The sequence below is a fragment of the Lampetra planeri genome, chromosome 2 (genome assembly GCF_965212315.1).
Source record: "Lampetra planeri chromosome 2, kcLamPlan1.2.h2, whole genome shotgun sequence".
NCBI classification, from domain to species: Eukaryota; Metazoa; Chordata; class Hyperoartia; order Petromyzontiformes; family Petromyzontidae; genus Lampetra; species Lampetra planeri.
This window is the reverse complement of record NC_136108.1, coordinates 22,010,177-22,022,456: the sequence shown is the minus strand read 5'-3', so window position 1 is coordinate 22,022,456 and position 12,280 is coordinate 22,010,177. Positions and strand designations below refer to the sequence as shown.

Genomic DNA, 12,280 nt, shown 5'->3' with positions numbered 1-12,280 from the left:
GGCAAAAGGCTTTGCCGGATGAACTGCTGTCACCAACACAATGCAAGCAGGGGACACACAACTCACGGGCGGTTCCATTAATTGTCGCAATTCTTGGCCGCGATTAAAATTTCTGTTTATGTCTCGTTTGCACCGTCTCATTTGCATTGAGTTTTTTTCAAGTATCTTTCAAACATTATGTCTGTTCTATAAGGGGCCGTCCATAAATTACGTCACGCACCTAGGGGGGGGGGGGGTCAGACATTTGTGACGATGTGTGACGAGGGGGGGGGGGGTTTGAGAAATGTGACGTCACCTAAAAATGCTTAACTTTGAATAAATATAGACAACACGTTCTACGTAATTAAATAGACTTTTCAATAAATGTTTTCTCCTACAACATCAGAGTGCAGCGGCACATTAAATACGCACTACAATGACAATAGTTTAAAGCGATTTAAAGCATGTTTTTTTTGGGGGGGGGGGCAAAGCCATATTTGAGGGGGTGGGGGTCTGACTTTTTGTGACGCCATGTGACGAGGGGAGGGGTCAAAAATCGCCCCAAATGTCGTGATGTCATTTATGGACGGCCCCTAAGCCTACTCGCTAATAGAACTTGCCCCAACAGTGCTTTTCATTTTTATACAAAAATATCGATTCTTACACATGCTATTCGCGCAGCATGTATCGTGATCCTCAAGGATGTATATTAAACATGAATGTACAGGTACCCTGCAGGACAGTGGTTCTCAACATATCTTGCTAATCTACCCCTTGTTGAATTTTGTTTCAACCGAGTACCTCCTTGCCTGACCGAACATGGTTCTGAGAAATAAATGTATGAATAATTAACATCAATATTTTAACCAATTGTTCATTTTGTGAGGTATCCTAACGAGCTCGTAACTGCAAGGGAATACAAAAAAATATACGATGTGCATGCTTGACGTAAGTTTTTCGCGCTTGCTGGCTACTCTTGGAAACCGCATTGTTAGCGTTCAACGAGTTTAGAAAGGTTTTTAATATCGTTATTGGTGACCATATGGATTTAAATATTATCGTAGCTATTTTATATTGGCATATTTTTACGTGATTATTCACCAGTGACTCGCGTATGATATAATGTCACACATTTATAAATCACCTGACTGTACCCCCTTGGAACATTGACCATTACCCCGAGGGCTCCGCGTACCCCCGGCTAAGAGCCACTGCGAGCGTGGGACATGCCTCGTGCCGTCGTCACGTCCCTACTGGCGCGTATCGGCGTGTGTGCGTGTGCACCGCGCGCCGTTAGGGGGAGCGGTCGTGCGGCGGTGAGCGCGCTGCGCTACGAACCCGGCCACCCCAGTTCGATTCCCGTTCAGGGCCAACGTCAATGACGATTATCTGAACCGGTTTCCAGCCCTCACCTTGCTAGACTCAGTCTCAAATGAGTACCTGGTGCGGTGTATGAACATCGGCACAAGGGAGACTTAAACGGCCGAGCGTGGCGCTGGCCACCCACCCCCTCGTGTGCTATTCCAGCCTTCATAGGTGCTACTCGCTAACAGCACTTGCCCCAACCGTCTGTTAAGGCTATACGGGGGATCTTTGTCTTTCGACTGCGCGCCACACAGCACTGGGGCACAGTGGACAGCGACTCCAGCCCCCCGCCCCGTGCCTAAGCCCCGCCCTAAAACATTGAGCCCCGCCTTCGCCTGAGACTACCCCGCCCACTCACCACCTTGCCCCGCCCACTCCTCCACGTGCTCCGCCCACTCATCACCTTGCCCCGCACACTACCCCCGTGTGCCTCGCCCACTTCGCCCCCCCGCTCTGTTCCCAGACCCCAGTGGCCCCTCCCAGTTGTAAACCCCGCCCCAGCCCCGCCTTCTTTAGATCAGTGCCCGGCCCCGCCCCCCTGCGCCCAACGTGCGAACGCGGGGCCGGGTGAGAGCGGCAGCGGAGTCGCCGTCAACTTGTGGAGGAAGTGGAAGGGTTCCTGCTCCCTGCGCTCCACGCGGAGACTCGGACTCTCCCTTCTCTTGCTCTCCCTCGCTCTGTCGCTCTCTCGTGCCCGGGAGGGTGGGTGACACGGAGCGGGCAGCATGGCCAGGTGAGCGGCGGGGAGTGGTGGGTGGGGGGAGAGATGAGTGGCCGTGAGGGAATGAATGGGAAGGGTGAGTGGAGGAGAGATTAAGTGGCCGTGAGTGAATGAATGAATGGGGATATGAGGTGAGTGGGGTGGGCAGGATAGGTGAGCAAGTTGGAGTACTGCCCTGTAGACTGGGAGGTAGAGATGATTGGTCTTGGTTTGAGATGAGAGTGGATTGGCGCTTCGGCTGTGAAGTGGGGAGATGATGAGTGAGTTGGTGAGTGGAGATGTGAATAATGAGATGAGCCGAGAGATGGTTGGGGAGTTGAGTGGAGAGGTGAACGGGGAGATGAGTGAAGAGTTGGGTTCAGTGGTGAGTCGGCTGAGTATAGAGGTTAGTGTAGAGATAAGTGTGGTAAGTGAAATGTGAATGGCATGAGTGGAGGATGGAGTTGCTGGATGGGTGTGGTGTGGCGAGGGTGCGGAGTGGTGAGAGGGGTGTCCAGCGGGGTGATTGTGAGCGGTCCGTTCATTTTAAGTTTAAGCCGGAGTTCGTGGTGTTCGTACCAGTGGCACGTGCTAGCGTCACACAAATATGTTCAGTAAGGACTTGCCGTTATTGCATTGCATACATGAGGGCGTCACGGTGGGGAGATGTTAACTACCGCGCCTGGTATGAGAAGGTCTTGGGTTCGATCTCGACCCCGATGCCTGCTGTATGTATATTTGGAATTCTCCCCGTGTCTACAGTACTATCCCCGTGGCTACCGAACTCTCCCCGTGGCTACATAACTTTTCATGTGGCCGCGTATAATTTTCTTCGAGTCCTCCGGTTTTCCCCTCCGTAATTTAGAATCAACATGCATTTAGAGTATTTGTCTGATATAAAATTCCACGTGATATGCCACTTTGTTGAGCTATCATTTGTTGCCAGGTAGCTTCTGAAAAGCTCAGTGTTGAAATAAAATGTTTGAAAAAATAGTACTGTAATATATTTTGAAATCCTTGCAAAAAATATTTGCCAACACCAGCTACGCGTGGATGAAAATAACTACGCTCTGCACTCATGTGCGGGCATATATGTTTTTTTCTGTACTTGACCAGATTGGTTCACTAAATTGTGGTTGCAATGCTTCCTTAACTGAGCTTGGGAGTGTGCATTGCCCTGCTCATCTGGGGAGTGGGCAGGCGATTGGGCAGGGGAATGGGCAGGCGAGTGGCAGGGGTGTTGGCAGGAGAGTTGTCAGGTGAGTGGGCAAGGGAGTCGGCAGGGGCGTGCGTGGACATGCGAGTGGGTAGGCGAGTGGGCAGGGTTAGTGGGCACGGGCGTGGGCAGGTGAGTGGGCAGGGGCGTGGGCAGGTGAGTTGCCAGGCGAGTGGGCAGGGTTAGTGGGCACGGGCGTGGGCAGGGTTAGTGGCCAGGGGCGTGGGCAGGTGAGTGGGCAGGGCCGTGAGCAGGGGAGTGGGCAAGGGAGTGGGCAGGGGCGTGCGCGGACATGCGGGTGGGTAGGCGAGTGGGCAGGGGAGTGGGCAGGGGAGTGGGCAGGGGAGTGGGCAGGGTGAGTGGGCAAGGTGAGTGGGTATGGAAGTGGGCAAGGGAGTATGCAAGCGAATGGGCAGGCGAGTGGGCAGGGGAGTGGGTAGGTTGAGTGGGCAATCGAGTGGGAAGGGTAGTGGGCAGGGGAGTGGGCAGGGGCGTGGGCAGGTGAGTGGGCAGGTGAGTTGGCAAGGGAGTAGGCAGGGGCGTGGGCAGGTAAGTGGATATGGTGAGTGGGCAGGGGAGTGGGCAGGGGAGTTGGTAGGGGACAGGCCAGTGAGCAGAGAAGTGGGCAAAGGAGTGGGCAGGGGAGTAGGCAGGCGAGTGGGCAGCAGAGCGGGCAGGGGAGTGGGCAGGCGAGTGTACAGGGGAGTGGACAAGAGAGTGGACAGGGGTGTGGGCAGGTAAGTGGATAGGGGAGTGGGTAGGGGAAGTTAGGACGTGAGCGGGCAGGAGTACATGCGATTGATCTCTCTGCTTTGCACACTCTAAGTTATATAAATGGGTTTTTGTTGTATGTGATGCGTTGCTTTAGCCTTGTATTTTGTCCTAGTTGTACCGTTTGATGCACGACTTTTCCATTCGTAACTTGACCGTGTACAGTTGTTTTTGGATGGGTTTGTTCGTGTTTTTTTGTTGCTGGAACCAGGTTTCCATGGTGTAACCAGGTCCTCATAAAAATTAGCATCTATTGCCCAATGGGTTTTACCTCTGCCAATATAAATCTAATAAAACCTAGGCGATTGGGCAAGGGAGTGGGCAGGGGAGTGGGCAAGTGAGTGGGCAGGGGACTGGGCAAGTGAGTGGGCAGGGGAGTGGGGAGGGGAGCGCGTACGGGGATGAGCAGGGGAGTAGGCAAGTGAGTGGGCAGGTGAACGGGCAGGTTAGTGGGTACGAGAGTGAGCAAGTGAGTGAGTAAGGGAGTGGACAGGGGAGTGGGCAGGGGAGTGAGCAGTCATTGTGGTGGGTGGTTGTTTTCCAGCTCGGCCTTCTTCCTGGGCAGCACGAGCAATGGCTGAGGTTGAGTTTGTGGGCCTCATTGTCCCTGAACCCAGACCAGTGGCTGGTGGCAGTCACAGAATGTGTGAAGATTTCCCATAGTTTCCTACCCAGGTCAGTGTGAAGTATATTTAGACCAAAATAATTCAACTGAAGCATGTATTTCACTTGGGGAGTGGGCGGAACAATAGTTAGCGTACTGTTTTATTAACCTGTTGACCTGATTTAAATTCCCGACCATTGCTAATGTAATTGGCAAGCAATATTTGAACCAGTGCTCCCCCCGCCCGCCTTTTCACCAAACTGCATTGACCAGCTTGGTGAAGTATGAACAAACAATCCCCATGCCCAATGCTGCATGAAGAGGCCTTCATCCAGTAGTTCATTGGCACAAGGCTGTAAGAATTACAATTTGTTTTATATATCACGTGTAATTATGTAATTTATCAACCCAAACATTATACATGAGTCTTAAGACTTTCCGATGGCTGGTTATTTTGTTTTAATACCTGGGGCGGCAAACCTAGGTGATATATTAGGGGTATATACCCGTCATCACTTTTCGCAGACAGAACTTGGTCACAACATGAAACAAATTGAATCTCTTTGGTTGGTTTGCTACAATTTGTTAACACCTGGTTTAACATAAATGGTCTAGGCAGGTCTGTTGCACCAAAGTAGTTTCCTTTCTGCAAACAGGGCTTTGAGTTTTATGTGAATGTCATAAACATTGAAAATGTTATCTCTTTTATTGACTACACAACACAATGACCCCACTAAAGATGGTGTCACATTCGGTGACATTGGTTTGTGGTCTAGCCCATGGACTGTGGCCTGAGTTCTTCATTTTAATCGGAGCAGCAAACGCGACAGTCTAGTACTATGAGGTTTCACGAATGCTTTGTGCTTCCTGTTTCCTGGCAGATTGATCTACCTTGAAGTGTGCATGCCGTGCTTCCTGGGCGAACAGTGTAGCAAACAGCTCTCACCCTTTGCTTGTGATGCTCAGATATCTGTTAGTCCTTTTCCAATTTTCTGCAAGAGTCGTATCACTCTCACGCTGTGTTGTCGGATACGACAGTATCTAGGCTGAAGTGTATGATGCATTGAAAACACATGACAAGAATGGCATGCATATAATGGGCTTTTCCCTTTCTACACTGAGAGGATATTAATTTCACATCCATCCCGTCCCCTATGTAAATGTGTGGGAGGATTCAGTAGTCGACAATTGAGCCCATAATGTAGTGTATTGTGTATACATATGCTTTTGTTACGAGTAATTGCTAATGCAAGTAAGCTTACTATGCAATGGTCCCTAACAAAGCACCGCAGTTGTAAATCATCAGAGAGTGACCCTTAGTAATGCACGCTCACTGACCGCATGGGAGACCCTTTTTACATTGACAAATCGTGTTTTGTCACCTGTCTCACCTCTGGAACTACGCATCCACTCTCCAAAATGCCACTCGTCAGTGTCGAGATCAAGGGTAAGGCCACGGCCATGTGTTCAAGATGATCGCACCAATTCTGACCCTTCGGTACAGAGTCTCCATATTCGTCCCTGGGTCTCCCCTCGCAAGAGACATTCCTGTCAGTGCGCTGTGTCACCTGGTCACGGATGAAGTTCACGTGTGAGACCTGGCGTTGGACCACATGTCCAACCATCGCTAGGCCACGTCGATGCGGGACAGCCTGCAGTGCCCGCGGTCCCCGCGCGTGTGGGGGTGAGGCGTGGCGCCGTCGTTCCCGGCGTGAGCGTGCGAGCCCCATGCGGCGCATGCGTCAAACGAGTTCGCAACGGAGGGTTTTTCAGGCATGGAACCAGGAACTCCCCCCCCACCTCCCTCACCCCTCACCCCCCCTCGCTCGTCCAGTTCTCCATCCCCGAGTGTCTGCCACGATTCAGGGTCGCAATGCAATTCAATGATCGACACTTATTTGGTGTAATTTCTATCTTGACATGTGTTGTATCCCATTATTTTCTGTCTCGCTTGTGTGCCGTTTGCGAGTTATTCGACTTAAAGTAACATTGTCGTTTACAGTAATTGCCCAAATCCAAAATACAGCTATCCCTCGATTTCTTAAATCGAAATGGCTTTTCCCATTAATTTAATAATACAAATTAGGGATGTGATTCAGACAGTCATTCCAACTCTACTCCTAACATAAAAATATACACCAATATCACTCTTCAAAATATAAAAATAATAGTCACAAAGAAGATATATTAAAACGATTGAATAATAGTTAATGAAAAATTACACAAATTTTCTCTTTCAGTGAACTCACCAAAAGATGTGATGCATGTTGCAATGCCTGGAAAGGTGTTGTGGAGGCGTCACTTTTGCACTGCAAGGGCACCGTGACGCTGTCGCGGCCTCCCGGGTAGCTTCTTGTTTGATGATCTCGTGGCGCGTGGCTGCAGTGAAATTTCTTTAACACGGAAATTGGATTTCGTTCGTCAAAAAAGTGTCCATAATTTAGCCATTTCGCAAATGCGAAATTTCGTCAACCGAACGTTCGTAGATCGAAGGATACCTGTAGTTGATTCTCACATGACGCACAATCCGTTGCATGTATCCTGAGTGTAAGAATTTATTTTGAATCATTAACCATTTTATCGTTGCATGCCGGTCACTTTTATAACGGCACCCATGACCTCACCGTCAGAAACAAACCACCAGATTACCGCACGCAAGAAAGATTCAATGTGGCTCAGCTCCCGTATGGAATTGGACCCAAGCGTGTGTGTTTGTAAGGCACGCGGCACGAGCCACCGGGCTTGGTAAAGCTGTGCACGACGGGGAATCCAAATTCCGAGTGCTTACTATGAATAACACATTTGTGTAAATTATATTTTATTCAACTTGTTTATCCAGGAAAGTGTCAATAAGTCACCAGTGACTTGTTCAGGAGGGTCTTGCCATGTTTTCGCAGTGGAGTGCAATGTTGCTGCGGCGCAATCACAATTTATTTACTTGCAAGTAATATTTTGCCAGAACCAATTTTATAGTGTGGTTTATTTTTTTTTAGCTGTGGTAGGAAATGAAAAACGTGATTGTAATTTCTAATTATATCGAAAGCAGAAGAGGATGCGTTGTATTGTGCACAGTAACGGTGATGCAGCGGGACACGTATTGAACCCGTTTAATTTTTGTAAATGTTGAAAATTACGATTTCTTTTCGAATAAAAACTCCTCAAAATCACGTAACGGTGCCGTGTTGAGTCGTTCGCTGCCATGTTACCCACGACGGCTCACAATGCACTCACTGCGTTAGCAGCGACCGTCCTCACGTTCTCATTCATCGATGTCAGATCCAGAGAATACAAATCTTTGAAGGAATGGACAAAAATCTCTGGGTTTAATTTAAACTATGCAAAACTCTCGAAAATTACAAACACAGTGCTGTACCATATGTATACACCAATATCACGAAAGCTTCAAATCAAGAGTGCTCTACCAGTTTATCATCTAGCCAGCCATGAATCAAGGCATTGTTAACAACATTTCTCTTAATTTTGGCCAAAACGCCTGAAAATAATAATGTTTCAAATGTAACTGTGCATCTAAAACAAACCTCTTTCAAGACCACCCCTTTGATTGTCTCTCTTCTGTTTTTTGCTTTTAAAGTTCATCACCGAAATGTCTGGGCGTCGATGTGAAACCTCTGATCTGGTATCGCTGCCCTCATTGCATACCATGCCTGGTGGTGCGTGTGGTACAGCCTGTGTAGATGAAAGGACCCCGTGGGAAAGCGGTCGTATGTATTAACTCAGATGCGACTGACATTAATTGAAATGATGAAAGTTCCCGGTTCAATGGAAGCGTAGAGTTAAAACAATGGCATAGATTTTTTTTTATGAAATAACCTGCACGTCGCTGTAACGGAAAATGATGCTTTACAATTTTCGAATGCTGGAGTGTGAGTTTGCTGGCCCATGAGTGTAGATTATCTGGTGCATTTTCTTAACAAAATACTCATGCAAACCATTCCATATAACAATGAATAGTCATGTATATTGGCCTCAAGATACAATAATGGGATGGTCTATTAGATGCGCATTTGTAAACAATTTGAATAATGACATAGATTAGCGAACAACTAAGAGGCATCAATGTGTAAACATACTTCGATTATAAACGCCCGACGTTCCATTTGTTCGGTCAAATAAATTATAAGAGCCTTTCAGAAGGGCCGAATCAAAAAGTGAAATAAAGTGGACCCCGTCCATAGATGTGGGGGTAAAAGGTTGATCCAACGGGTTTACAACAATTTTCGAACCCCCCCCAAAAAGAGTATTTCTACATACAATAGAGTAAGTAGTATCTGCACACATTTGGGGGGGGTGGTGGGGGGAGAAGACATCAGTGGGGGCGATGCGCGAGGTGCATTGCGCCGAGAAGCCCTCCACGGGAGCTAGAATAAGAAGGCCACAGGTCACCGAAATTCTAGTTTATAAAATCCTCTCGGTGTGAAATGAGAATCTGGAAAGAATTATTGATCGATAACATGAAAATGTGACCTTGACTTGGGCGCTGTATTTACCTATAATAATGATACATTTACATGTATTAATTACAAGTAGCTTCTTGCAATGTCACTCTTTAGTCAATCGACTGCTGGATGAAGGCCTCCCCATCCCATGTCCGTCATGGGGGTTATTGGGCCCACACTTCACCACGCTGGTAAATGTGTGGAGGAGGTGGCAAGGACGGGTTGAGATATCGCTCACCACTAACGAGAGCCGTGGCCGGGAATTGAACTCGGCGCGCTGTGCTCTAACCACTGCGGCCACGCCGCATTCCAATCTCATAGCTTGGCGTCGAGTCTGATTAAACAGCCACAAACGTTTGTTGGAGAGATTGTCCACACGTTATAGAGCAGTGGTGCTTAACCTTTACTGCGACCTGCACCAATTTGGTTCTCAATCGTAAAAAAAGTATAATCTTAATAAACACATAGGTTTGATTAAACAAAGTAGTTGTACGTACGTGCCCATGCTTGATTTGTCTTTTTGATTATTTACCTTCTAAAAAAATATGATCATGTCTCGCACCCCCAGAAAGGACATCTCGCCCCCCCCCCCAGGGGGAGCGTGCACCCCAAGTTAAGAAGAGCCATTGCTGTAGAGTGTCTGTGTCTGTGGAGGGCTTTTGATTGGGAGGACCGTTGCACGGTTTCTGCCGGGAGGGGTGGGGAGCTTGTCCTCATCAGTGGTGCCTGGACCCATGGCAGGGTGTCGAATGCTTCTTCACGGAATGTTCTCTTTTCACGTTGATTGAGAACTGTGCAGCTGAAGTGAATCTGAAGGAATTCCAATATGTACGTATGTATGGCTGGCTGAAATCCTGGGAGTATGTTAGTTTAATGGACATAGTTAAACGCTGCTGCTGCTTTTACTGTTGGGGACTGCAGAGCTCAACTTGAGAGTAATTGATTAGTCTGGTCTTTGTCTTGCAGAGGAGCCTTCCATGTTCTTTATAGCAATGCGTTAGTGTTGGCTGTCGTTATGGGGCGGCAGGGTCGCGCAGTGGCAACACTCGTGCCTCATGGCAAAAAGGGCCTGGGTTCAATTCCTGATTTTAGTGCCTTTCTGTGTAGAATGTCTACATTTTCCCACCGTTCTGTATAACTTTCCTCAAGTATTCTCTGCTTTCCTCAGCGTTGATAAAACAACAACACAATGTAGATGGCATTGGCCAAAACCCAAGAAAGCCTCACCGAGTCTTGAGACTTTTTTCAGGAGTGTCCTGTCAGGTTTTCACAGGTAATTTTTCAACATTGGGCTTGTTTTTGGCCATTACCAGTCAGATGTTGTTGTTTTTTTTGCGAGGAGAGGAGAAAACTGGAGAACTCGCAATAATCCCATGTAGAAGAGAACACACTGTCACCCGAGTCAGGAATCAAAGCCAGGCCCTACTTTGCTGAGACACGAGGGTCACCACTGTGCCACTCTGGGATGAGGACAACATTGTTGGTGCTGCCGTTTCTCAATAAGTTAAACATATATATGGGGTATTTTCCAGTCTAGACAGCTGTCAGGGAGGAACAGAAGAGAGGGAAAGCTGCAGAGACAAAAGAGTGAACATGCATGCGTGCACAATTTATAGTGTTCGGCGGCGGAACGTTTATTCACTGCAAACGTAAACAGCAGGCCCCGATGTTATTCCAGCTATGTCCCAGAAGCACACAAAAAAACTTCCAGAGATAATACATCACCTATGTCATTGGGTTAATAAACATGCTCCCTTGAATTAAATACACAGTCCTTGCCACGTTAGGTACAAGCGCGTGATGAGCGAGGCTTCCAGGTTGAATGTTTACCGCGCGTGTAATGCGGTAAGATCGTGAATGAAAGTGCCTGTTACAGAAATAATAGTTGTGCAGGGCTCGCCGCTGTGGTGTGTCCTTCGTAGCCCGTGTGACACTGCACACATGTCCCAGCTTTGCTTTTGCAGAGAACCCATTGCAGTTTGTTTTTTATTCCTCCTGGTTTCAGCTGGCAGGTTCTATTTGTTGTTACTGTTGAGTGTAGTGTGTTACTGCTTTCCCATGCCTTCAGGTTTTTTGGGTGTCTGAGTTTTTGGGTCTCTGTTTGAGTCTGTGTGAGTCTCTGTGTGAGTCTGTGGGTCTCCGTTGTGAGTCTGTGTGGGTCTCTGTATGAGTCTGGATCTTTGTATGAGTCTGTGTGGGTCTCTGTGTGAGTCTCTGTGTGAATCTCTATTGTGAGTGGGTGGCGGGGAGTGGTAGTGTAGCAGTTAGCACTTCACTACAAAGCCGGCAACCCGACGTGAATTCCCGTTCACGGCCAACACTAGTGACGATTATCTGAACTACTCCTGGGCCTCCCCTAGTTCGACTCAGCCTAAAATGGGTACCCGGTGCGGTGTGTAAACATGAGCACTGGGGAGACAACAGCGGTCAGGCGTGGTGCTCGCAAAAATTATGTTAAGGCTATGAGAGTGATTTTTTGTATTTGTATGGGGGATGCCTCTGGGATTTCCCCATTGCTGCACACAATGTTCGCACTCCAGGGAATTCAACCCAATTGTCTTATACATTAATTTGATTGTAGATTCGAGTGCTGCTGTTGTGCTTTCTGCAGATGCACGCAGCTGACCGATGCTGATCGTTTCTCATTGCAGGTGGTTGCTGTTGCGGATAGCGGTGCTGGCGCTATTGTCGACGGCTCGCACACAGCACAGTAAGTCTGCGCGAGCGGAAAGGGTTTTTTTGCAGAATGCAGCTTCGTTTGTCGTCAAAACCAAATTGCGGTGCTTCTCGCGCCTTGTCAACGCGCGTACGCATCAGTCGCCCTGAAGGATGGCAGTACGGCGGTGTTTGTGAGAAGGTTTGACAAGGATCCCCACCGAGGCACTTGCGCGAGTTATCAAGGCATGAGATTAAAACGTCGAACGTTAACGTTGCGCACATTTAGGCGCGGTGATTTTGTTAGGAACGATTCAAGCCGTGGAGACGTTTGCGCCGGAGGTGTCGATTGCTGGTAAGCCGAATTCCCCCTTTCCCTTCTCATGATGTTTTTATTATTACACGCTTTCTAACACATTCCTGCGGAGGGAGCTGGTAAGAACGTTGGGTTGCTCGGTCAATGGCCAGGGTCAACGGCGGCGTGGTGTATTCCGCAAATATGCCCGACTGTGAGGGTGGGCACAAGCCGGCGT

The 12,280-nt window shown here is 48.4% G+C and overlaps 1 protein-coding gene across 1 annotated transcript in view; it reads left to right on the top strand.

Moving 5' to 3' along the window:
* The first annotated feature begins 1,904 nt into the window (after positions 1-1,904).
* Positions 1,905-12,280, top strand: part of LOC144729790 (uncharacterized) — a 283,970-nt gene continuing 273,594 nt past the window's right edge. The window contains exons 1-2 of the mRNA XM_078610337.1: positions 1,905-2,077; positions 11,744-11,802. Coding sequence (XP_078466463.1) covers positions 2,070-2,077; positions 11,744-11,802 — 67 coding nt within the window. The 5' untranslated portion in view covers positions 1,905-2,069. The remainder of the gene's footprint in view (positions 2,078-11,743; positions 11,803-12,280) is intronic.